The sequence below is a fragment of the Rhipicephalus sanguineus genome, chromosome 11 (genome assembly GCF_013339695.2).
Source record: "Rhipicephalus sanguineus isolate Rsan-2018 chromosome 11, BIME_Rsan_1.4, whole genome shotgun sequence".
Taxonomy (NCBI): domain Eukaryota; kingdom Metazoa; phylum Arthropoda; class Arachnida; order Ixodida; family Ixodidae; genus Rhipicephalus; species Rhipicephalus sanguineus.
This window is the reverse complement of record NC_051186.1, coordinates 143,619,120-143,642,687: the sequence shown is the minus strand read 5'-3', so window position 1 is coordinate 143,642,687 and position 23,568 is coordinate 143,619,120. Positions and strand designations below refer to the sequence as shown.

The 23,568-nt window shown below is 47.5% G+C and overlaps 2 protein-coding genes across 4 annotated transcripts in view; one reads left to right on the top strand and one right to left on the bottom strand.

Annotated features, from left to right (window-relative positions):
* Positions 1 to 23,568, top strand: part of LOC119375576 (mediator of RNA polymerase II transcription subunit 17) — a 212,086-nt gene that overhangs the window by 161,897 nt on the left and 26,621 nt on the right. For both annotated transcript variants that reach the window (XM_037645791.2, XM_049420479.1), the window contains exons 8-10: positions 1,423 to 1,631; positions 13,036 to 13,092; positions 16,639 to 16,776. In XM_037645791.2, coding sequence (XP_037501719.1) covers positions 1,423 to 1,631; positions 13,036 to 13,092; positions 16,639 to 16,776 — 404 coding nt within the window. The remainder of the gene's footprint in view (positions 1 to 1,422; positions 1,632 to 13,035; positions 13,093 to 16,638; positions 16,777 to 23,568) is intronic.
* On the bottom strand, positions 20,284 to 23,059 carry LOC119375578 (uncharacterized). 2 transcript variants are annotated; one of them, XM_037645793.2, is made up of 5 exons: positions 22,819 to 23,059; positions 22,504 to 22,725; positions 21,052 to 21,264; positions 20,730 to 20,940; positions 20,284 to 20,428 (listed from the first exon to the last, which is right to left on the bottom strand). In XM_037645793.2, the coding sequence occupies exons 2-5, from the start codon at positions 22,711 to 22,713 to the stop codon at positions 20,310 to 20,312; spliced, it is 753 nt and encodes a 250-aa protein (XP_037501721.1). In that variant the 5' UTR covers positions 22,714 to 22,725; positions 22,819 to 23,059; the 3' UTR covers positions 20,284 to 20,309. The 2 variants fall into 2 exon arrangements, with proteins under 2 accessions (XP_037501721.1, XP_037501722.1); XM_037645794.2 differs by lacking the exons at positions 22,504 to 22,725; positions 22,819 to 23,059 and adding an exon at positions 21,736 to 22,485.

Genomic DNA, 23,568 nt, shown 5'->3' with positions numbered 1-23,568 from the left:
AATCAGTATGACTGACTGACAGCTTGGCAACATTCGCCTCTTCGTTGTCTTCTTTCCTCTGCAAGGTATATGTGCTCATGAACATTTGCTTCGTTGGAATATGCCGTTTCGTTGTACAGTAAAACCTCGTTAATTCGGATGTCAAGGGAGTGAAAAAAATGTCCGAATTATCCGAATGTCGAATTAACGAATGCATAACAAAAACGCACCTTTTCAATTCCTTTGTCGCATATCTTTATTTTGAGAAGTAGTCCGTGATGCTTGTTTGTTTTTTTGTGGACAGCTGGGCAGCAAGGTCTAGTTTGCGGGCATGTGACAAACCCTGTAGCGCAAAAGTATTGCCTGGGACATGGTAACAAAACTCCTCTAGAACAACGAGAGTGCCTGCGGCTTCTTTTGCGGTACGACGCACCGGGCGTAGTTCATCGCACGGGTCTTTGTTGGACGCCTCATCCGTCTTACTGAGGGCAGCCCTGATGATCTCGTCATCGTTCAAGTGACCGGCGACGACAACGCTGTCATCAATTGTAACGTAATCTGCAAGCTCCACTTCGGAGGAAAGCAGGCCAAGGAACACCATATCGTCGGAGGCCTTGTTTCTTTGTTATCGACACTGGCGATACGCCGATATGTCACAACGCACCGAAGAGGGGGAAAAAAAGCACAACCGACGCCTGCAGGTCCGCACACTATCCGTCTGAGGCCTTGTTTCTTTGTTATCCGTTCTCCGCCGAAGACAGGATGATGATGATGATGATGATGCGTGCTCCAAAACGCCACCTTGCCTCCCCTTTCGTAAGTTTTCGAAAACAAATGCGATTTTCCTTGGCCTCCACGATCGGCATCGACAGCGCACCGTTGCTATGCCGTTGCTGCCGGAGCCCATCTCGGAGACCATAAGTTTGCACATGTGTGGCAAAGAAAATGCAATGCGATAAATATTATGGCCTCTGAGACAGTTTCAGTTTCACCGTCTTTGGCTTGCCGCCAGTCCAAATTAACCAGTGCGTGTGCAATTTTGCGTCGAATTAGCGAATGCTTGTTGCCATAGGGCTATGAACATTTTTGATGGGAGGGTGTGGGAATGACGAATTATGCAAATTTCCGAATTAATGGGGGCCGAATTAATGAGATTCTACTGTAATGAGGTTCATATATATATATATATATATATATATATATATATATAGGACCGTTCAAACAGGAAGGCTGACTGTTTTGGTCTGTCATCAGTGACATGCATTTTCAATTTGGTCTCTGTGTTAGCTAGTTTACTAGCTTCAGTTGTGACCATCTATGTCGTGAAAAGTCATTAGTATGTAAAGAAATTGCTTACCACGATTGTTGTGCATGCCACTTGTTGAAATGTCAGACTGTCTTTTTGTAATGATGGACAATGATGAATGATGGAAATGGATGCAGGACCGTCAGCCTGCCCTGCCACCCTCACGGTTGGACCACAAACATGTGCTGGAGCACTCCCTGCACCAGCTGTTGCGAGAGTATCACTACGCATTCCTCCACCAAGGTGCACCTCGTCCGGCATCAGGCCCTGTTGGTGTGCCTCGCAAGCGACACCTAGCGGGGCCACATGCACACGACCGACAGCGCCTACGCGACTCCCTCCACAGGTGAGCCCCACACACACTTTGGGATGGAGTACGCTTCAAACCATTATATAACCAATTTCAATATAAGAAAATTTTTCATATGCATTGCAGGTTGCTTATAACATAATTTGCCAGAGTCGCAAATATCTACATGTTAAGCAGCACTATGCTACACTAAAACCTCATTCAACATGGTCAATGAACGGATTTAGTATTATTAACGGTGGACCAAAAAGAAAGTGTGGTTTTTGGAAAATCGCGTTTTCAGTTTCTGTAGCTCTTTTTCTATCCGATTCCAAAATAACTTCATAGAAAACTACGTAGAAGTACTGTAAAAAATTTTTTGCGCCTGTCGACCTGGCGAAAATTGTGGAAATAGCAAAAAAAAAAAAAACAGTGTTTTTCAAAATTATAGCTCGGCAACCAGGCTATTTTGGGCTCGTCGTAAAGGGCATTTCTCCTTGTTTAAGTTCTCCATTTCAGCTAGCTCCTCTATTCAGTAACAAGCACACAAAAAACACATGTTTGAAGTCAGTTCGAGGCCTCCGATTGGCTGCTTCTGCCGTGTTGCTCCAGCACCTACCAGCACGCCTCGCCATTGGTCCGATGCTCGCTTTGGGAGCGTCGTCTGATGCTTGTTCATCGCGAGGTCACGGCTGTCGAAAATTGCGCTACTTAGTGACATGCTCGCACTCGTTCTGTGTTCGTGGGTCGACAATAATTTAGAATATAATTACGCTCTAGTTTGGCAGCTGCAAGCGAAAGTTCAATCATCAGATTACGATGGTGTGCCGCACTCGTTGCGAACATCACAGACGTGTGTAGATGTGCGTAGAACATTGCAGGCCTGTGACCGTAATAGCGTTGACTCATTGGACCCGTTGTTAGAGGCTTTGCTTATCAGCACTTCGGAGTTTATGATGAAGACCCCCGTGGGACAACTCTTTGCACTCGCTATCAAGCACGACGTACTTTGAAACATCGAGCACCGCGGCCACGCACATCGCAATCGAGCTTTCTACTTGATGTCGTGGCTAGGCCTAACTCCGCTCACGGTGCCGATGTACAAGACGAATCCGAACTTTGCGGGCAAGAACATTGCTGTACCGGACATGCAAAAGCGAAGAAGCCGCAGTGTCCTTCGTTGCAAGCAATGAATCACATTGTCTGCTGGCTCCGCGGATGGGCTTTTTGCGCATTGGCAGCGGACCCTTCAGCCAAGCTCGCCGTGCAGTGATCGCTCGGAGAAGCGGTGGCAGTGGCTAGCGATTTCGTGCGTCAGCATCCCAAAACGCAACACCAAGCACGCTGTGCACCAATCTTTTGTCGCTACAGCTAGGCATAGATGTCAGACTCTGGAGTTTCCAAGACGCATGGCGCCACCTGTCGGAGAAGTATTGGGTAGTACAAAGACCGACTCCCTCACACAGTTTGCTGTGGGACCAGGTGCAACTAGCGAGTACGAAACAATGATTGAGCTTAATATTACATGTGTTTGTGCATTTAGCACTCAGAAAGAGAGCTGTGAATTTCTCTCCGCTAGTTGGACGCGCCACTGAACCGCCATGCTGGATCACTCGCCCGAACGATGGCAAAAACAGCAGACGAGACCGCTCTGCATGCTATGAAGAAACGCCGCAATCGATGCTACTGTTCTGTTGTGAATTGCCACGGACGTAAAGGACTGAATAACAATGTTCAGTTTTACCGATTTCCATAGTTGTCATACAAAGAAGAAGGCGAGAGCGCTGGATATGGACCGTTGCGAGCGTGTTGGGTAAGCAAAGTACCCGTGTTCTCCACAGCCGGTCGCATGAAAAAGTGCGATAATGTGGTTCTGCTGTTGTTTTGCGTAGCCCTGATGGAGAACCCTGGTAACCTTGACTATGAAGCTCAGAAGAGGCTCTGACTGTGGTGCGTGCCGTGTAACACGGAGTGAGCAGCTAGAGGCAGACTACGCACACCGCGACATCCTATAATCTGAGTTGGTCGTCACCGCACAGCATCGCGGACGTACGTTTTGAAGGCTCAGAGTTCCGGTTATAACTAGCTAACATGTGCGTCATACAAGTAATCTCAAAATGCTGGTCGTGACCACCATCAGGTTCGTTTTGCCCGTGGCCTTCGCGATTGCCGTAGCTATCTCGGAGGCCACGCTTTTGCCTTTGGTTGTACCCTGCGAAAGTGGACACACACATATCGCCATTTGCAGTATATACAAACGGAAGAAAACAATCAAGAGACCATTTGAGGATGCGCAATAAAACAGTTCAATGCACAGGAAGAGAGAGATGAATTAAGGACGAATGCAACTGAAAAGGCAAAAATTGCCGGGCCATTCATCCCGATAAAGCGAGCTTTGTACCACTGATCGTAAGATACATAGCTAAGTAAGTTGGTCGTGTATACACAGTAAACCCTCATTAACTCCAACTCGCATATCTCGAAATCTCGGTTAAGTCGAAACTTTTTTTCGCCGTGCATTAACCTCCCATAGATGCTATGTATTTGCCCCCTCTTATCTCGAAACGTTTTCCGGAGGGAACAGCAGATATCTCGAAATCTTGACCGGGAGGGCAGAAGGCAAAGTCTACTCCCGACAGGAAACGAGGGCTCCGTGTGAATGCTTAGCTCTTACTATACGTGCCGAATGCGGTCGTGAAGGGCGAATTTGAAATTCCCGTGGACACAGCCGTTTCCTATCAGCCTTGTCAAGCAACTGTGGGGGTGATCACGTGTGCGCACCTGCGCGCGACTTATGTGCGATGGGCGGCGTGTGCAGCGTGAGCCCGTCAGTATGCAACCTAGCCCTTGTATGTGTGAGCTGATATTCTTTGTTTTCCTCGCGGGGATCTGCGTACGACACATCTTGAGTTCAGTTTTGCTGAGTAGTGAGTGGTCTGTGTAACGGACGCTTCTGAATATCGACCAAGATGTTCCGCCCAAAGCAGTGCAAATCTCTGACATTGGAGAGAAAAGTCGCGCTAATCAAAGAAGTCGAAAAAGCAGGTTGAAGCAAATCGTGCATCGCCAAAGAATTCGGCATCCCTTTGTCAACCCTCTCGACAGGGCTTAAGAACAAACAAAAGGTGTTGGAAGGCTTCGAGCAAAGCTTCTCGAGCAAGCGGAAGCGCATTCGAGCGTCCAAATTCCCGGACGTCGAAGCAGCACTTCTGTTGTGGCTCAAATCAAATCAAATCAAATCAAAATGAGTTTATTAAGACATGTATACAAAAAATGCGTACATAATATTTGGACCAATAGCCTACGTGGCTAGTAGCTGGTCCAATAGAGAAAATACATAAAAGTTAGCAACGCACATGATTGGTCATGAAAAATGATTGGTTTTATACATATGGAAGTTTCAGTGATGTACAATCTACGTACGGAAGGTGATTACAATTCATTAGAAAAGAAAAAGCGTTTGCAAGAAAGGTTGAAGTTACGCGTAGTTTTTATTTCCAGAGGCACAGTGTTCCAGGTTACAGCTCCGAAGAATTCTAGCAATCGTTCGCCATAAACGTTCGAGCAGCCACTCTTCCCTTGACAACCCAAATGATGATGGAAAAACTTTGGCACTGCAGATGGGTCACGTGGACTTCAGCTGCAGCAATGGCTGGTTCGAGCGGTTTAAGAAGCGAAATAACGTGTCATCGAAGCCTATCCACGGCGAAAGCGGCATTGTCGATGAACAGACTGCAGACGCATGGCGCAATCTATGCCTCGCCGAGCTTCAAAAGGAGTACGTGGACAAGGACATTTTTAACCTCGACGAAGCCGCTCTCTTTTACAAGATGCTGCCTAACCGCACATACACACCAAAAGGCGAAGCATGCTCAGGCGCTAAGCAATGAAAAGACAGGATAACCATTTTTTTTTGGTGCCAACGCTACCGCTATGAAAAGCTGTCCCTCCTCATCATTGGCAGGTTGCTGAATTCCAGGTGTTTCCGAAATGCATGGCTCCCGAGGGATATGACCTACCGCGCAAATAAAACGGCCTGGATGACAGCAGCGCTTTTCGAAGAGCATGTCCGTGCGCTTGACCGGAAGATGGCAAAGGACGGTCGGAAAGTGTTGTTTGTTGTGGATAACTGCCCCGGTCACGGAAAAATCGACAACTTGGCGGCTGTTACGCTGGAGTTCCTGCCGGCAAACATGACGTCCGTTCTCCAGTCATTGAGATGGTCCGCAAGTATTATAGGAAAAGCCTGCTGCACCGAATTCTGCTGTCATACGACAATGGGAAAAAGTGTGAAATCGATCTGCTGGGTGCAGTCACTCTGATGGCCGAAGCCTGGCGCCAACTACGCCCGCTGGCGATTGCTAACTCCTTCGCACATGCAGGGTTTTCTCGCGTCTCGGAATCGATCGAAGAAGACATTGGTGCAGATTTCAGCGGCTGCGATGAGCTGTGCAATGAAGTGCGCAAGGCAACTGGCTGCGTGAGCGATACTGAAGATGGCGAGATCGCCTTTGAGGAGTATGCGCTCTACGAGGCGGACGTCCCCGTTACCGGAATGCTGTCGGACACCGATATCATTGAGATGGCCGTGAATGACGCACATGACCATGCAGACGAGGAAGAGCCTCGAGAAGTGCCTACGACGACAGAAAACGTAATGTGCTGCGCTTGCTCTGCGACAAGGTCGAATGCAGCGGTGGTGACCAACGGCTCATGCGATGTGTTGAGCAACGGGAGAATGCCTTTCTCGGACCGAACGCGAACGCGAAACAGGCGAGCATCACGCAGTTTTTTGGTCCTCGGTAATAAATTTCTTTTTTTCCCTCTGAATTCTTGTGCCTTTACTACGGTAGCTGTCTCGTGCAGTGGAGCTTTTCCTGGCACCACTGGCTTTTCTTTTACAGTGACCTGGGCAAACATTTTCGGCGTTTTGCTTAACTTGAAATACCGCTTATGTCGAAATTTTCCGCGGATTTGATGGCTTCGAGTTAACGAGAGATTACTGTACCTAATCGCTTTGGCATCGCGTATATACCCAAATTTAACACGTTTAGGTGCTACAGAACGGACGTCGGAGGGCTTGCCTCGAACTTGATGTCGTGCGATGCTCGCTTTTACTTGCTAGTTGCAGCGCGCTGAAGTAACTGAAACTTCTGCTTCATTGCACCCGCAGTTTGCTTTGATGAGCTTCCTACATTTCTGAAGCATGAATTGGCGGAAGAAGCTTTAAAGGTCCTTGATTTTCAGGAAACCCGCCTCGACACCAACGAAAGAGGGGGGATTCTATTGTGACCTATGCACATTCGCTTGCAGATGGCTCTCTTTGTACTACCCAGTTAGCGCCAGGGCTGCGATGAGGGCGCTGGTGGCGGTGTTTTGCGCAGCGCTGCCTGGGCAGTCTGAGGTCTATAGCTGATCATTGACAGACCGGAAATCGGTGGCCTTCGTTCTTAAACCGTTACGTCGATATCCGCGGCGTGCTGTTCCCGTCCCGAAAGTATGCTAAGCGATGTTTGAAGTCGGAAGTTATTGAATTTGGGATGTCCGTGGTAGAAAAGTCCGCTGTAAAGGAGACCTGACCATCTTGCTGGCCTTACATTTTAATCAATTATATCCGTATGTCCATTGTACCAGAATCCGTTGTAAATGAAGCTCAATCAATGGAACAAATATGGTGGTCGGCATAGCGCTGCAAATTAGTATGTAGTATCCGAATGTCTGTTGTAAACAGATCCGTAGTGAAGAGGTTACCGTATTTACCCGCATAATTTGCGCCCTCGCATAATTTGCGCACCCCTAATATTTAACCAGCTTTGCTAAAAAAAAATATTTACTCGCATATTTTGCGCTCCCCGCCCCGCTCGAGCCAGCTCGCTGGCGCGCGCGCACGGGGAAACTTTGGACGGCCGCGTCCCGCGGCCCTCACCGAGCAGGCGAGCGCAGTCATACACAAGACAGGCTGCGAGTGCGAAGTCCCTTCTTCTGATTACTTCGTTCTATTCTCAGGAAACCGCCGAGACCGTACCAACCGTACCCGAACACCTAAATCTGTTCACCGGGTGTCGGAACTATTTGAACGTTCTCCCGCCGTGAGAATGCATGCACGCGACACGACACGGACTACTTTCTGCATCGGAGGCGTGCGAGGGCCAGTCGCGCCAACATTTTCCCGCGCTGACCCTCCTCCTCTGCGTCCGCGCTGCGACGCAGCCTTCGTTGATTTCGGAAGTTTAGGCAGTTTAGGTTTCGCGATCAGCCAGTTGCGTTTTCACTGTTCTCTTGCGCTGGGCTACAATAACTACTCGGCAAAATTCAAGCTAACTGTTATAGAATTTGCCTACGGAAACGGGAACCGTGCCGCAGAAGAGTTCGCTTTTTAATACAAGACCGAGAAGGAGACCGTTCCGAGGACCGAAGCATGGAAAGTTTCCTGCCGTTGAAGAGTACCTTTTCAAATATGTGCGAGAGCTTAGGCCCACCGGTATCGCCGTGCCGTGGCACCTCGTTACTCCCAGCATTGTCGCGAAGAGCTTCAAGAAGACGCCTCAACGCACTCGACGGAACCAAGGACGACGCGCTTTGGAAAAGCGGTGACAGCGGCCGCGGCGATGATTCTCAGTCGGACTTCTCAACCAGTGATTCTGACTAGACCGTGCATGACCGAATCTGGCTGGTTAAAGTACGTGCTAATTCTGTTAAAAACCGTTCGTTTGCACTATAATTAATTTTCTTCTTCATTGTATTATATCGCGCGTGTTAGGACTATATATTGTGCGTTATTTCAGATGTGCTCGCGAAATCTCCGCGTAATTTGCGCACCCCCTTTTCGGAGCTCCAAATTCGCGAAAAAAAGTGCGCAAATTATGCGAGTAAATACGGTATACTGTATAGTAAAACCAACTTCTAATGATACTGGTTTTAGCAATCTATCGGTTATAACATTGAAAAGCTTGTGCACTGTCAACTTTCGTATGTTTTCTGAAGGGAAATGGCCCGCTTACAATGCCCCCACATTGCATTATCACTTATAACAATAAAGTTTGGCTGGTGTCTGTGCCAGAAAGTAATGGAATGCGAAATACTTCAAAAAAAGAAGAAAACGATAAGTACAAGCTACTGCACCTCAACCTACCGCCCCAACAGCCACCGCACGCTTGTACAATAGGACCTGTGTTGTAGGCTTTTCAGTGTCGCCAGCCACGCACACCTCTCCCGTTGCTTTGCCACCTCTCCGAACATGAATTGGCTGCTCCGCACCATGCAAAGCTAGTGTTGACCCACGCTGTGGCAGTAGCCCCTTTGGATTCACAGTATAATTCACCACATAGTGTTTTGACATTGTGGTAACACTGACTCTTGAAATCTGCTATGGCTGCGAACGGATTGACTTGTGACAGTGCTCGTTCAAACCTGTCAGATGATCAATGTGGAAGGGGGTCTTATTGCAATTGTTGCAGTTTCGGATGTGTGATTTGAGCAAAACGTTGGAAAAATGAGACTTTGAAGAGTTTCAGCATCCGACGTTTCAGATATTCTTATACAGTTGAACCCCTTTATAAGGGGCATGGATGTAACGAAGCGGGTATAACAGATGCTATTCACCCACTTGAGCAGCCACACCATCTCTCCCATTAATTTGACCTCTTTCAAGAGAGACTGGATATAGAAGACAATCAGTTGTAAAAGACACGTTGTCAGTGAATTTTGGTCAACAACATTGCTTGTAACAGACATGCTAAATGCTGTCTCTGTTTAATATAACCCTCAGCAAGCGTATAATGGGTCAGTCAGCTATAAAACAATGATAAAAAACCCCTGAAATGGTATACATTGCAGAGAAGCACTTCAAGCTTACTGCCAAGGGAACAAGCACAACCTCGCATGCACTTCGCAGGCACCTGAAGGAGCCCGGACTACCGCGAACGCATGGTGTGAACTCATCGCACAAAGCTTCCAATTGAAGGCAAAGTGTTGGGTCCGCAAGCCTGAAAAATAGCCAGAGTGCACAGCAAATGCTCTCTTAAGCATTATGTTCCATTAAAGGGACACTGAAGCAGTTTTCAATTCCCAAATTTATTGGTAATTCGGAATCTTTACCTCTTGTAACATACCTACGTTGATTTTTTTCGCGATATTTGATTAAACAACAGCGCTACAAGCGGGCAAACTTTGGCCGAGAAAACGCCCTCCGCACTCTTGGAGCATAGGAGAGGAGGACAGTAGAGAGAGAAACGTAGAGAAGTGACGTTATCGGGAGGGATGTGCAAGATCGCTGCATTGGTTCGCGCCTTTACCTTCTGCCAAGGGAAGCGTCCGCAGTGGGGTTTGCAGGGATTGCTTACCACTACACCGTCCTGTTCACTCACTTCAAGATTCTTGCGATACGAAGTTAAGCAAGGTTTTAAACTGTGCGAAGAAGACAGTACAAAAACAGGAACACATACGCACACTCTCTGTGCTTGTTTGTGCATATGTGTTCCTGGTGTGCATGTCTGTTCCCGTTTTCATCCTGTCTTCTTCGTACAGTTTAAAACATTGCTGAATCCATGAACCGACAAAGTTTAGTAGTGTGTCTACGGCCTTTGCTACAGCCTATGCGCTGTTTTGCACCGGGCTCATTATGCCGAGTTCTGCACGGCATTGGCGGCATTCGCAATAAGGTTACATTGCACAAATTTCCTTGAGATCAGAAGATGACTGCAAAGTTGGTCACTGCTATTAAGAAGAAAATCTTCAATCTGTGCGACTCAACTACGACACAATCCATTGTGTATTTTCGTACAAGAGGAGGATCTCGCCATCACCGAGACTTGCCTTCACGAAATTAAGAAAAACTGTGGTAGTATCTTTGATCAGTGGTTTTGCGTAGAGTTCGGAGAATTGTGGCAGGGCCCAATATATACTGCTGCAACATTGCAGCTCTCAGTGCCGCCTCGCTTCCACATTGATGGAAGCGCTGCTCCAATTGCTCCAAACTGCTCCAAAAAGGCAATGCTGCTCCATGCTGCTCCAAAATGTCATTTTTGTTGGTAACTGTTCCGAACCTGCTCCGAAATGGTGCTGGTAAACTGAAAACAATCAACTTTAAAGGGCCAATAAACAGGCTCCGACTTCTTTTTCACACTCTCCAAACAAGCTCGCCAATTTGTACAGTATACTGCGGCAATCACATTTTCCAAATAGTATTACAGCGCTGCACGCCGCGGAGACCCTCCATTTCGAAAAACAATTACCGCTCCCCACAAGGATGCCTCTTGTGGGGAGCCCGTGTCAGCATTCCCAAGACCCTGCAATATCAAGTCCTTAAGCTGTTGCACGCTGGCCACCCTGGAATTGAGAAATCAAAGATGATTGCTAGGTCCCATGTGTGGTGGCCTGAAATCAACAATGACATGAATGACAAACCAGGTGCGGAGCTGCCCTGTTTGCCAAGCGCACCAGAAGTCTGCCCGGAGGATACCAGTTATGCCATGGCCATTTCCCGACAAGCCCTGGTCCGGGTCCATGTTGATTTTGGAGGTCCATTCTTGGGACACTACTTCCTCGTGCTGATGCATGCTTTTTCCAAATGGGTAGAAGTTCACCCTGTTCCATCACCATCTGCAGAGGCCACAATCTCTGTATTCAGGACTGTCTTTGCTCAGCATGGTCTGCCAGGCATCATTGTTTCAGACAATGGGTCAGCATTCACCAGCATCCAGTACGCCGACTTCCTGAGCAGGAATGGCATCCATCGCATGCTGGTGCCTCCTTATCACCCTGCTTCCAACGGGGCTGCAGAACGGGTGGTACAGACCATCAAAGATAAATTGAAGAAAAGCACACCGGGTGAATTCAGGAAACAAGTGGCCAGGGTGCGCTTTCACTACCGTTCAACGCCTCATGAAGTAACAGGCTGTGCACCGTGTGAGTTGCTCATGGGGAGACGAATCAAGACACCCGATGTCATGCACCCAAGTCTTCGATCATCTGTTCAATTGAAGCAGATAAAGCAAAAGCTGCATGCGGACAAGGGTTGCCGCATTGCGCCAACAATGGACCCGGGTGCCCCAGTGTTCACCAGGAACTTCCGATCAGGCCCACCATGGGTACCTGCTTCTGTTAGCGGTCCTACGAGCTGCGCCTCATCTGAGGTTGTATTACAAGATGGAACTGTGTGGCACAGACATGGGGACCACATTCGCCCCAATCTCGTACAGACACCGCCACCTGCAAACACTGTGCCTCTAGACCCACCACCTGCAGACACTGTGCCTCTCGACCAGCCAGCTGAGCAGCAAGCAACAAATCCTGTGGAGCCTGCAGGAGCTGCTGCTGAGTCAGAACAGCCACAAAGTCAGTCTCGCCACAGAACTGGGCTACCACAAGCAGTCACTCCATCGGGAGGAAGCCCCGTTCCACTGCGAAGAAGTGGCCGAACAAGATGCCCTGTAAACCGGTATTGTCCATAACAAGAACTAAAGGGGGAGGAGTGTGACAATTGATCCTGTGTGCTACACCAGCTGTAGCACCGTCGGCTACTAGCGCCACCTACTGCTGCGAGCGGAAGTGGGAGTGAGGAGAACAGGGCTGGGGCAGTGTGAAAGAAATAAACAGTTCATGTTGTGTTCTCGCTGAGCTTGGGTCTCGGCTCCACTTATTCCGGCTACATGTAACAGCATACTTCTTGGTGTGGAACCACACTAGACAGAAACAGCGTCAAATCAGTGGCGGCACGTAATAATTGACGCGAAACAAACGAGCGCTAAGAAACAGGGACATACACAAGGGGCACACAGCACAGGCGCTCAACTTTCAACTGAGGTTTACTGAAAGAACATGAAAATTTATAACGGCAACCAGCAAGGGCGATAACATTTGTGATGCCTCCACCCGAAAACAGAAGTGTCAAGACCTCACATGTCCTGTGTGTCTCTTGTTTATGTCGGCGTTTCTTAGTGCTCATTTGTTTCACATCAAGTATGAACCAACTTGCCCAAACACGTCTTGCCAAGCCAAGTATTAAGGGAAAAGTGCAGTACACATTTCAGGTTAATTGGAAGACACGGCTGTTTTGTGCCACGGTCGCATTATGAACGAAGTAGCAAATGTGGAATATAGTGGCTTTTACACTGTGCCTATTCGAAGCAAGTGCAGGATTTGCATATTCATCAAAATAAATGTGTATTGATGTAATAGGCATTTGTTTTTGTTTTCTTTCTTTACATAATTTGGCATTTCGTTTATTTAGGACAATTTTTTCTGGTCCTGTGAAATTTAGAAGAATGAGTTTTTACTGTATTATAATGGCTGCCACGATGTGGTGGTGTTATGGCATTGTTGGTGACAATTTCACCAATGTCTGGTCAAGGCAGTTCCACTACCCTTGTGAATAATGGGTGCTGTGAGAGAACTTTGTATTAGAGAAGCTCAAACATGACACCCGAGAAGTGTAATGATTGCAGCTCCATTGTCCTTGCAGTGAAACCATCCTGGAGAAGATCATTGCCCAGACGCAACATGTGGCCTTGCGGTTGCGGTGAGCTTCTTCATCACCATTCTCTTTGACCCTCGTGGCATTGCAAGGGAAATAATATGGCAGGGGAAAAGTAGCAACCATACTTGGGTTATACAGCGGCGTGGCACTGCATAGAATGGTTGAAATGACTAGCCCGATTTTATAGTGGAAACGATCAGAGCTAAACAAATCCACTCTGAGAAGACCGGATGATCGCCCTGGTGGCACTCCTTGCATTGGCCCTTGCAGCCCTCGGTAGGGGTGGGAACTCTTCGTCACTGTGAGGCCTCAGCTTCGTGAGCTCACACTTCGGAGCTGGCGGCTCTCTGCTCGTGCTTGGCCTTTGCCTGGCGAACTCTCAGTGCTGCGTCTTAGGCATGTCAACGTGTAATCACGCGAGTGTGTACGACGAGCTAGCTAGATCATGTGTAGTTAGGAAAGCACGTGAGTGTACAGTAAAAGCTCGTTAATTCGGATTTCTAGGGACCGGAAAAAATGTCCGAATTAACCGAATGTCCGAATTATCGAATGGTCGAAATAAACACAATAAATGCACCAGTTTTTTCAACATACCTTTACTTAAAGTAATCGCGGATGCTTGTCTGTTTTCGAGCAGATATTCGCGCGGACACAATTTTTCTGAGCCCTTCAAGGTGCTCAGCAGCTCGCATGCTGTCTGCAGTGTCCGCAAAAGTTTCACCCGTCATCCACGCTTTTCGGTTGGCACGGTAATCCACGGGAAGATTGTTGATGTTCTTAAAGCAGCGTGGCTTTTGAACCTTTCCGATAACGAGAAGTGGCAAGCGCTTTGTTCCCGTCACGTTGGCGGCTAAAAGTACGGTTACTCGTTCCTTGCTTCTTTTGCCGCCGATACAAGGATCCCCTTTTATCACTCTTCATCACTTCTTGTCGGGAGAGCCCATTATTCAGAGCACGCAAAATTTCTACTTTGGTGGTGAAGTCCTCGGCCTCGTACTTGGGCCGCTTCGCTGGTGTTGCCATCGGCGGAGAGTGCAGTCACGCGAGAAGTCAGCACAAAAGCACCAGCAACGATCAAGCTAAAGGAGCCGTACTGAAACGTTTCTCGATAAATCGGCGATCAACGATGCTGCACACCAACGGGAACAAAGCAACAAAACCCACACGCAAAAAAAGGCGTTCAAGCAGTCTCAATCCAAGCCAAGTCGATCATTGATGTCCATGGCGATGCTGCGTTTGAGCTTCACTTTTGTTCCAAATTGTTCTTTTTTTCGTTTTCGAGCCTCGCCAGCGGCCCGAAAGTCGCCGAATTATCCGATTTGCGGTCAAATCTGTCCGAAATAATGAGCGCCCAGGCTCATAGAGTGATGTGTATATTTACAGGGACCAGATGACGTGCCTGAATTAACCGATTTTCCAAATTAACGAGAGTCGAATTAACGAGCTTTTACTGTATATGATTGGCTAGCGAGGTCGTGTGATGTCGCCAATCTGCCGCTAGATTTGAAATGCACGTGCTTACACTTGATTGGTTAAAGCAAGATCGTGTGACCTGCTGGATCGGCTAATGGCACACACCCACTAGGAGTTTTCTGTGGATGCTGACTACTACTACGGCTCGGGCTAGACTGATGGCTTCGGTGTAAAAAATTGCAGATTGCCGCAATCAGTTTTGAACTCGTGTACGTGTACTGGGGCAGCAGTGCTTTCTGCCTTACTGCATTATTGCTTGTTTGGTGTTCCCAGTGAAGATGGTTTATACCCACTACAGCAGCCTTTGGAAATGCCAACAGTGTTTTTGAGTGCTGCAGGACCATCAGCTTTCATTTTTGTACTGGTGCGTGTTGTATTGGTGCGCCGTAGTCCGTGGCCAGCCTACGGAGAGGTGACACGGAAACGGGGCGTTCGGGTGAGACTGGAGAGTGTCGTTCCCCCAACGTTTATTACATCACATTTTAGGGAAGGGGAAAAGGGGTGATTGGCCGGCGTGACACGGGTGACATGACTTACATGGCCACGATGGGTTGGCTAAAGAATTAAAAGAAGCGAACACCAGCGGAAACGTGACTCCATGCTGTGGCATTGACAGGAAACACAGTGCAAGCTGGTGTGTTGACGTGATACCAGAGGTCGCACGACACAACAATGTGCTTGGAGTACAGAAAATGGGGGCGAGGGTGTCGGCGCTTCAACAAAACACCGTTAGCAGAGTATTAGCAGGCCACTGTATATTAGCAAAATATTAGCAGGCCCGTTAGCAAGCCACTGCATTCACCTGTTATCTTCAGTGTCAAAGGCCATTCCTGTTCCTGTGGAACTCGCAGTAATACAGAGACTAGCAACTCCTCCCCACGCCACTCTGCATCATAAAGCACCCACTTGCTGGACAGCTACTGCATGCTTTAGGCACCACACACTGTCTTCACACAAATGAAATGTACACACAAAATGAGGTGTGTACAAAAGCATCTTTTATTTCTCACGAAGGAAACTAGGAAAGGCGTGCCAGTCGCATTGTCAAATGGCGATCGGTACACCAGTCGCAAGACTCAGCCCAAATGCTCTTGCCCAAATAAATGCTTGCGCTCTTGCCCAGACGCGTGAGACTCAGCCCAAAGGCGTGTGCCAACGCATTTGTTGTTGCAAAAAGCGCAACTGCAAGAAGAAGCATGAGAGGCCATTTATAAAATGTTCCACAGGGTTCGTACACTCGATACCCTTGTCTTGCGGCAAGGTATACATCGGTCAAACCAAGACGTGTGTTAATGACTGGCTAAGGACCAATAATTCAGTAAAAGAGACGACAAGATGCGCACCCCATTGCACGTGCGATATCTTGTGGACGTGAGGCACATTTTTCTCATACGAAGATTCTTGACAGAAGCGCAAGAAAGACGGCACATGAGGTTTTAGAGGCTTTTTTCATTGAAAAGGATGAGCACCGCTGTGTAAGTGAGCCATCGCAATCTTTGTTTCCTGATGAAATTCACTTTATCAATGCTAGGCTGTGAGAAGAAAGGACAAACGTTCTTGATAATATGTGCAGTTAGCTTCATTGGTGTTAATGCGTGTATGCACCACAAGATGTATATATTCAAGCATTTGTGCGATGAATAAACAGTTGGAAGTGAACGCTGTATGTGTTTGGTGCCTGGATGTGTGGGTGTGTGCGTGTGTGAATGTGCCGTGTGTTTGCACTCAAATAATTTTTTAAATGTACCAACCAGCCCAGCAACGAGTATTACTGTAACATTGCACTTGTTTGTTTCATTTTTAGCTGTTGTTCCTTCTCGTGAATGAACAAGTAGGTGTGAGACAGTGTCTTTTTAGAGTGTTGTCTTCTTTCCCCTAAGGATGCAAGAAAAAAAATGTTTTATATGTTAGTGTGACTGATTGTGTAGTATGTTCCAGAAATGCACATTTGGATGCACATCCAGGAATCTGCCAAAGTATTAAGGCTTCAGTGTGATGAGAATGAGACAGGGAGTACAGCAAAGTATATTTCAGCAAGATGCAGCGTGTGGCTGGTCCCTGTTCTTCTCGTGCTCGACCAGGGATTGTGCTCACAGAAGCAGTGTGTGTTTCCAGGACCATGTATGTGATTGACCAGTTTGCGTGCGAGGTGAAGGACCCCTTGGTGGTGGCTCACTGGGCCTGCCTGTCCAGCCCCACTCACAACTCGGTCAAGATCAACATCCTCTCACAGGGTTACGAGACCATGTGTCGGTGAGTCTGTCTCTAAGTTTATGATGGGAAAGCATAGATTGTGTGCCAGGCAATTAGAAGGTGCCCAACATACCTGTAAACAAAGGAATTCCAAATACAATTTTACTTTTAAAGGGGCACAATTGGGCTTAGCTTGAAGAGCTATCACCACATTGAACAATCCTGCCCACGTTTTCTTAAGCGTCATACGGGCACGTCTCTTTCTCGGCAGTGACACAGCCCTTTGATCTTGTCTTTCACGAGCCATTCAAAACTATGAAGGATAAGTCTTATGTCAGGAAATAGGTAAGTGCACGACAACATGAGGTTGTATTTACTGATGCAGCATAGCATGGCACAGAATCAACTACTGGCGCAGTATCATTACCGTAAAATCCAGAGCAAGCTCCCTTCCCACTCATCAAAACAGAGGACTCCTGGAAAGGGCACCAACATTCAAGAGGGTGAGGGCAACATTCTCGCGCTTCCTCAGAAGTCCTCTGCAGTTATTATTCATGGCACAGTGCGTTATGACAACAACTCACAAAGGCAACGTGATTAGGCCACGGGAACCATGGCACAGAATTACTTCCAATCATGAGCTCACACCAACACAACAGCTCTTGGCAGCAGACACAGCTCTCGAAGGCCTCACTTTTGCATCTACGTACATGCATCATAGGTACAATCTTGCAATTGCAAATACGGATCTTGAAGGCCAGGCTTTTGCTCGCAGCTAAGTGAAAATCGTCGTGGGTGTCATGAGCCAAGTTTGGGGTGCGGTCTTTATGCGGGAAAAACAAAAAAAAGAATCAAATTTTGACGAATAACTTCGCGTGCAGGCAGTCAGAGACCGGATTGCTAAGCGGGAGTGGATTGTATTCACACAACCTGAGGTTGCCTGGACACGGTGTGTGATCATAGTGCAGAAAGGGAGGGCAGGGGGCGCTTTCTCGGAGCGGCGCAGAAATTTGAAATTAACAGTAAAATTGTAGGGGGTGCTTGCTCGGGTGCAGGTACCTGGGCATAATTTTGCGGTACTGCAGCATCATTATGCTCACTGTTGTGACCTGGTAGCAGGTTCTTAAGGTAATCATATTGTAATGCTGCTCCCAGCAGGGGAAGCACCGTCTTGTAGTGTCTAAAGATAGTCATCTGAAGAATAATTGTAAGTCTTCAGCGTTGACACTGAAGTGATGTTAATTAGTGTTATGTTTATGACAACCTGTGGGCCCGTCAGGGGCAGTGCAGCTGGCTTCAGGTGCCTGCACTCAGCAGCTCAACATCATCACAATATTGAATGTGACAACTGGCGTCAATGATGAGACTGGTAGCTCATTGTTGTAGTGCGCAGTGCGGCAGGCGTGCACCACAAAGATGTCCGCAGGAAAGCTGCAACCATTCAACACGGATGCAGCTGAGTGGGTGGAGCACGCTCATCTGCGCTTCATTGCCAACAACATAGCCGTAGTGCTATTCCTGACTGTCTGAAGACTAACAGTGTATTCACTACTGCAAAGCTTGGTTGCACCAACAAAGCCTGTGGATGCAACATTCATGACAATTTTCACATCTTAAGCACACACTTCAAGCCAAAAGTGTCTGACGTTTCTTCAGTTTCAGTTCAGTTTGACTCTATTTTCCTCGATAGACACAAAAATAGAGAAGGCCCGAACAAAAGTGAAACTCTGTTTATCGTTTCACAAGGCATACATCAAGACGGTAGATGTGTTACATAAATGAAAAGAAACACTCACTGTGCGGAATTATGGTAAAATACAGCATAGACCACTTATAACGTAACCGCTTACAGTGCAGTACCGGCTATATGCGGTCTTTTCTGACTCCCGTTTACCCTCCCATAGAACTCCCGTTTACCCTCCCATAGAACTCCATACTGCTTATTGTGCAGTCCCCCGAGATGAAAGACCGGTTATAATGTGGCTGCCGGAACATTCTCAGAGATGCGAGGGAACGAGCGTGCTTCTCAGCGGAGATGCGCCAGTGGGGGAGAGCGCGGCGACGGCGTTACGAAGGAGGAGGGGACGCGGAACGAATGAACAAGGAGCGGGGGGAGAGAAAAAAAGAGGGATGGTGGTGGGAGGCAGAGCAGCCCGGCGCGGGTGCGTGGTGTGAGGAGGGGGAGAGGTTGCGTGGCCGACGGAAAAGCCTTTGCCCCCTCTACTTCGTCCGCTTGACATGCGCGCTCCGCTACGCACGGGTGCCCGTGAGCGCAGATATCGCGCGTGCAACCTCAATTCCGTCGCAAGTAACAATGCTTTGAGACGCCATTGAGCTTTCGCCTTTGCCATCAACAGGCGGACTTACAAGCTTGAAATACCTTTTCAGGATAGTTGCCGCGTCTGCTCTCCCGACCGTGAAACTTCGTTTCACGCGTGATGCCCTCGGTTTAGCTCGCGAGTGCGATTTCTTCTACGCCCGATCCCCGTGTTGTCTAGGGCAAGCTTCTCGCGACGGCATGCCAAGTTGCAATGCACACGCTAGGCCTAACAAGCGCTAGCTGCCATGTCGGCGGCCGCGGACTACAGAAGTTGCGGTTTGGTGCCGAGTCAGTGAAACATTTTGCAGTTGTTGCATCTAGAAGGGGTGACTTACATCTTTAACGAAAACGCGGGCGTGCGTGTGAAACACTCGAGTGCTGGTTTGTGGTCGCCACCGTTTTCGACATCGCGCACGCGGAGTGTGTTACCGCAACGACTTCCCGTGACGGCGCATTTTTCCCGTGCCGGCACCGCGGGTCCGCGGACGCTAACCGTTCAACATTTTCAAATGTAAGCAGATGCAAACTTACGTCCCAGTCGCATGCCTCGATAGTCGGAATCGCGCGCCTGCCTGTTGTTCATGTTTTGCACACGTGCAACCTTTCAAAAATGTTGTTTTGGTTATAGTGCGGTACCGCTATAGTGCGCGTATTCGAGACTCCGGTGACTTATGTTATAAGCGGTCTATGCTGTACTACAAGGCATTCCATTCGTTTTCTTGTTTTTCATAAAAATAAGCACTTTTAATATGCACACAGTGGACCGTTAACACAGAACCTGACGTTATACAGTAATCTCTTGTCATAATGAAATGTGCTCACTAGAACTATCACTTTATTTCAAATTTTTTCGGTCCCAACACAAACGCATGCATATTTTGGAAAATAAATGAACCCAGCCTTGGGAAACCCTAGCAAAAATTCTGATAGAAAAACTGATAGGCTATCAGTTTATTGACAGGTGTATCAGTCTATAGTTGTATCAGTCTATAAGTGTATCAGTCTATAGGTGGATCAGTCTATAGGTGTACCAGTGTGTAGGTGTATCAGTCTATGGGTGCACCAGTCTATAGGTGTATCAGTCTATGGGTGCACCAGTCTATAGGTGTATCAGTCTATGGGTGTACCAGTCTAGTACCATTCTACTGCATATAAGCCCACAAGTGAATCGGTGCTTAGCCGACTGGCAGGTGGGCCACTGCATTAGAGCAAGCAGGACACAGATGAACACAGAAATCAAACAAAATCTTTTATTTGATGTTCCATTGACTTCTTAATCTTTTGATTTCATCAAATCGTTAATTTTGTTTGCGAGCGCCTTATTTAGTATCTTCTTCTTTTGCTCGACCTCTCCAATTGGAAAATTGCTTTTCAAAAAATGGTTGAAGAAATCTGCATGATCAAAAACAAAGCAAATTATGGGCACTTGTTAGGTGACAATTATATGCACTCGAAACAGAGGAGTTAATATGACAAGGAAATAAATACGAGTGCTATCAGTCTTTTTTTTTTAATTAGTTTGTTGATACTTGCATAAGTGTCCAGCTCCAGTAGACAAAAATACGAGGCTTGAAGCCTTAGTAAGTAGTTATATACAAGTTGGCAGTGGAATCTCGGCTGATCTTACTATTATGCACAAAAATGCAGGCAACTACTTTCATAAACTCCAGTCAGACTGGGAAATTTTACCTACCAGAAAGCACAGCGTATTTTTCTTTATCCAAGGGAGGTTTTGCCTCTCCCTTTGTCCGGTTAGAGGCTGTTCCAATTACACTCCGCCCAACCAAGCCTGCCGTTGAATAAATGGCAACGGCCGCCTCACGAACAAAGCGGGTTTCGCTTTTTGTGCTCATGAGGCGGCTGTACAGGCCCTCAGGAATGGTGATTCCTTTGCCCAGATGCACCTATAAAACAAGTTAAAGATGATGTGCACACAACAATATGTCAATGCACATTTTCTCATTTCAGCAAAGCGTTATACCTTTAAGACAAAGCACACTAGAGTTTTACAATACCTCTCCGTCAGTGGTCACGTAATCGGCCTCCCTCGCACTTGTGTGGGCCACTTCAGGGCTGCCCGGGGTCGCTGTGGTGGTGCGCAGTGGCTGCACGGTAGCGGTGCGCGGCGGCTGCATGGTGGTGGTGCGTGGCAGCACATGGCGATGGCAAAGGCGCAACTTGTTGTTCTGGCTTGCGGCTGCAGCCCTCGCACAGAACGAGGTTTTTTTCTGCAATAAAAAAGTGTATGCAGAAACGTATGCAGCAAAAGAAAGTTAATCGCACCCTTAATTGTCACAGTAGCTTCTTAGGTCTCAGACTGAAGAGAGACCAGGGTGTGCAAGGCCAAATAACATAAAATAGAGCATGCAGTTGAGATATATGCCATGAAAGTACAATAATAGGTTGGGTGTCACATTTCAAAACCATGATGTGATACGGGGGACGCCGCAGTGGAGGGCTCAAGAAATTTTGACCATCTGGTGTTCTTTAATATGAGCACCATGCTGTGACAGCATGGAGAAGCATACTTACAAGTGATTAGAAAAACATGCCCGCATCACTTCTACGTATGATATATGAGCTTGCATTGCATTCTGCTTTCAGCAAAATTGTACGTTATAAGAAAAGTGCAACTTACTGATGTATACAACACTAGCAGCAGTGCATGACAATAGTTTATAAGGAAATAATAATCAAACCTGTTTTGAAAATTTTGCTGCATAGGGCCTTTTCGAGCATTCTTATTCGGTCCAAGAGTTTTGAATTTTCGGCCTTCAGCATATTCACTTCTTCTTTGAGAAGTTCTTTCTCGGTCTTTTTTCCGCCCTCAGCATCACCAAACAGGAGGTCTCGCTGCTTCTTCTTAAAATGGCTGCTCACATCCTTCATTTTCTGTTTAACAGCAGCTTGACGCTGCGTTTCCAGCAAGTGCATAGACAATTAACCCAACATTATAATTTCACAGCTTATAGCTTGTTCGCAACTAAAAACAGGGCGTATTTGCGTCTTGAAGGAAATTTCAACAGCGCGGGAATAAACACGAATGCACGAAGAGAGAGAGCTGACGATGACTCGGACAAGCGCTTGTCTGTGTCAGCTCTCCCATCCGCGCTAGCAAAAATAATTCTGAACCAGTGACTTGTACAGAAAAAATGACTATAGGCTGCGCTCATACAAAGATATAAGGATAAAATAAATTGCTATTCGGCATATTGCAACTTTACCCCCACCTGCAATAGCAAATACGACCGCACCGACGTCCGTGCGGTAGTGGAGCAGCGATGTTCTGATATATCTCCAATGGGGGGTACATCAGAGCAATGCCTCGTAGGAGGCATTGATCAAAGCATCGCTGCACCATGTGTGATACGGCACCACGTGCAGATCAAAATTGGCTGTCGGTAATAATTAGGCCGAAAAGTAGCACATCAGCTGCAATGTGAGCGATTGCAACTGACTGCACTTACTTCTTCAAACGATCCATCCACTTCATTTGATTGGTTGGTTGATCCTAGAGGAATGGCACAACCCACCACGGGGGATCGGCCACGAATCGTGCGGCAGTAGGATGTGTGAGTGAAAAAAAAGGGGGGGGGGGAGAAAACTGCAGCTATAGGAGGAGTCGCTGCCAGGTCTTTGCGGAATGGAAGTTCGTTTTTCGGTAGCCTTCCCTGCATCGTCCTCGGTAGCTAAAAAAACATGACGAGTGGATAATTTCAGAATGACTGCTTCCTCATCTTTGTTTTTGTATTTGGAAAACAAAGAGGCGGTCATGCACTTACCGTAAGGCCTAATCACTTGAGCGTGGTAGTGGTCGCAGTGTGTTTCATCTTTCCAGAAGACTGTACCATTTGCGAGGATTAAAATCGCTCGTATCGTTCGGCTTGAGGTGTTTACATGCAGCCACTGGGACGATTCGCTTTTCGTTGTCGTCGCGGAAACGAACGTACGCGAACATGCCGCCGAAGAAATGCACATGGACGCGCGCTACCACTCAGCAACACACACAACAAAAACGTACGTACCAACGCGCTGTTCATGACGATGGCGGTACCATTTGTGGGTCTCAACAAAATGCAATTTTTCGTTTTTAAAAAACTAAGAAAATTTGCTTCATGTTTTTACAAGTTTACACGGTAATTTTTCTTAACTCACCGTAAATAAAAAATAAACAATGAACATAGTGTCGCCTGGTTAGGGTGGCTAGCCTGGTGTCGCTCGCGTTGGTCCGTTGGTCGCATCATCATCATCATCATGGCCATCGTGATGGCCATAATGGCAATCGAGTGTGACCTGAGGAACCCTACCTCGTTGCAGGTTATCTCCTATGTTACATCATAGTTTATCATCGTTTCCGCGCCGCGCACCATCTTCAAGGCACGGCAAGCAGGGCGTGAATGTGAAGCCTCGGTCTATGCATCTTGGACCCGCTTAGATTGTTCATCGCGGCCTCACTTTGCGTGGGCTCCATGAAGCGCGCTATTTGAAGTTCGCGTTCAGTTCGACGAAAGATGGATTCAGCTCAACCACAG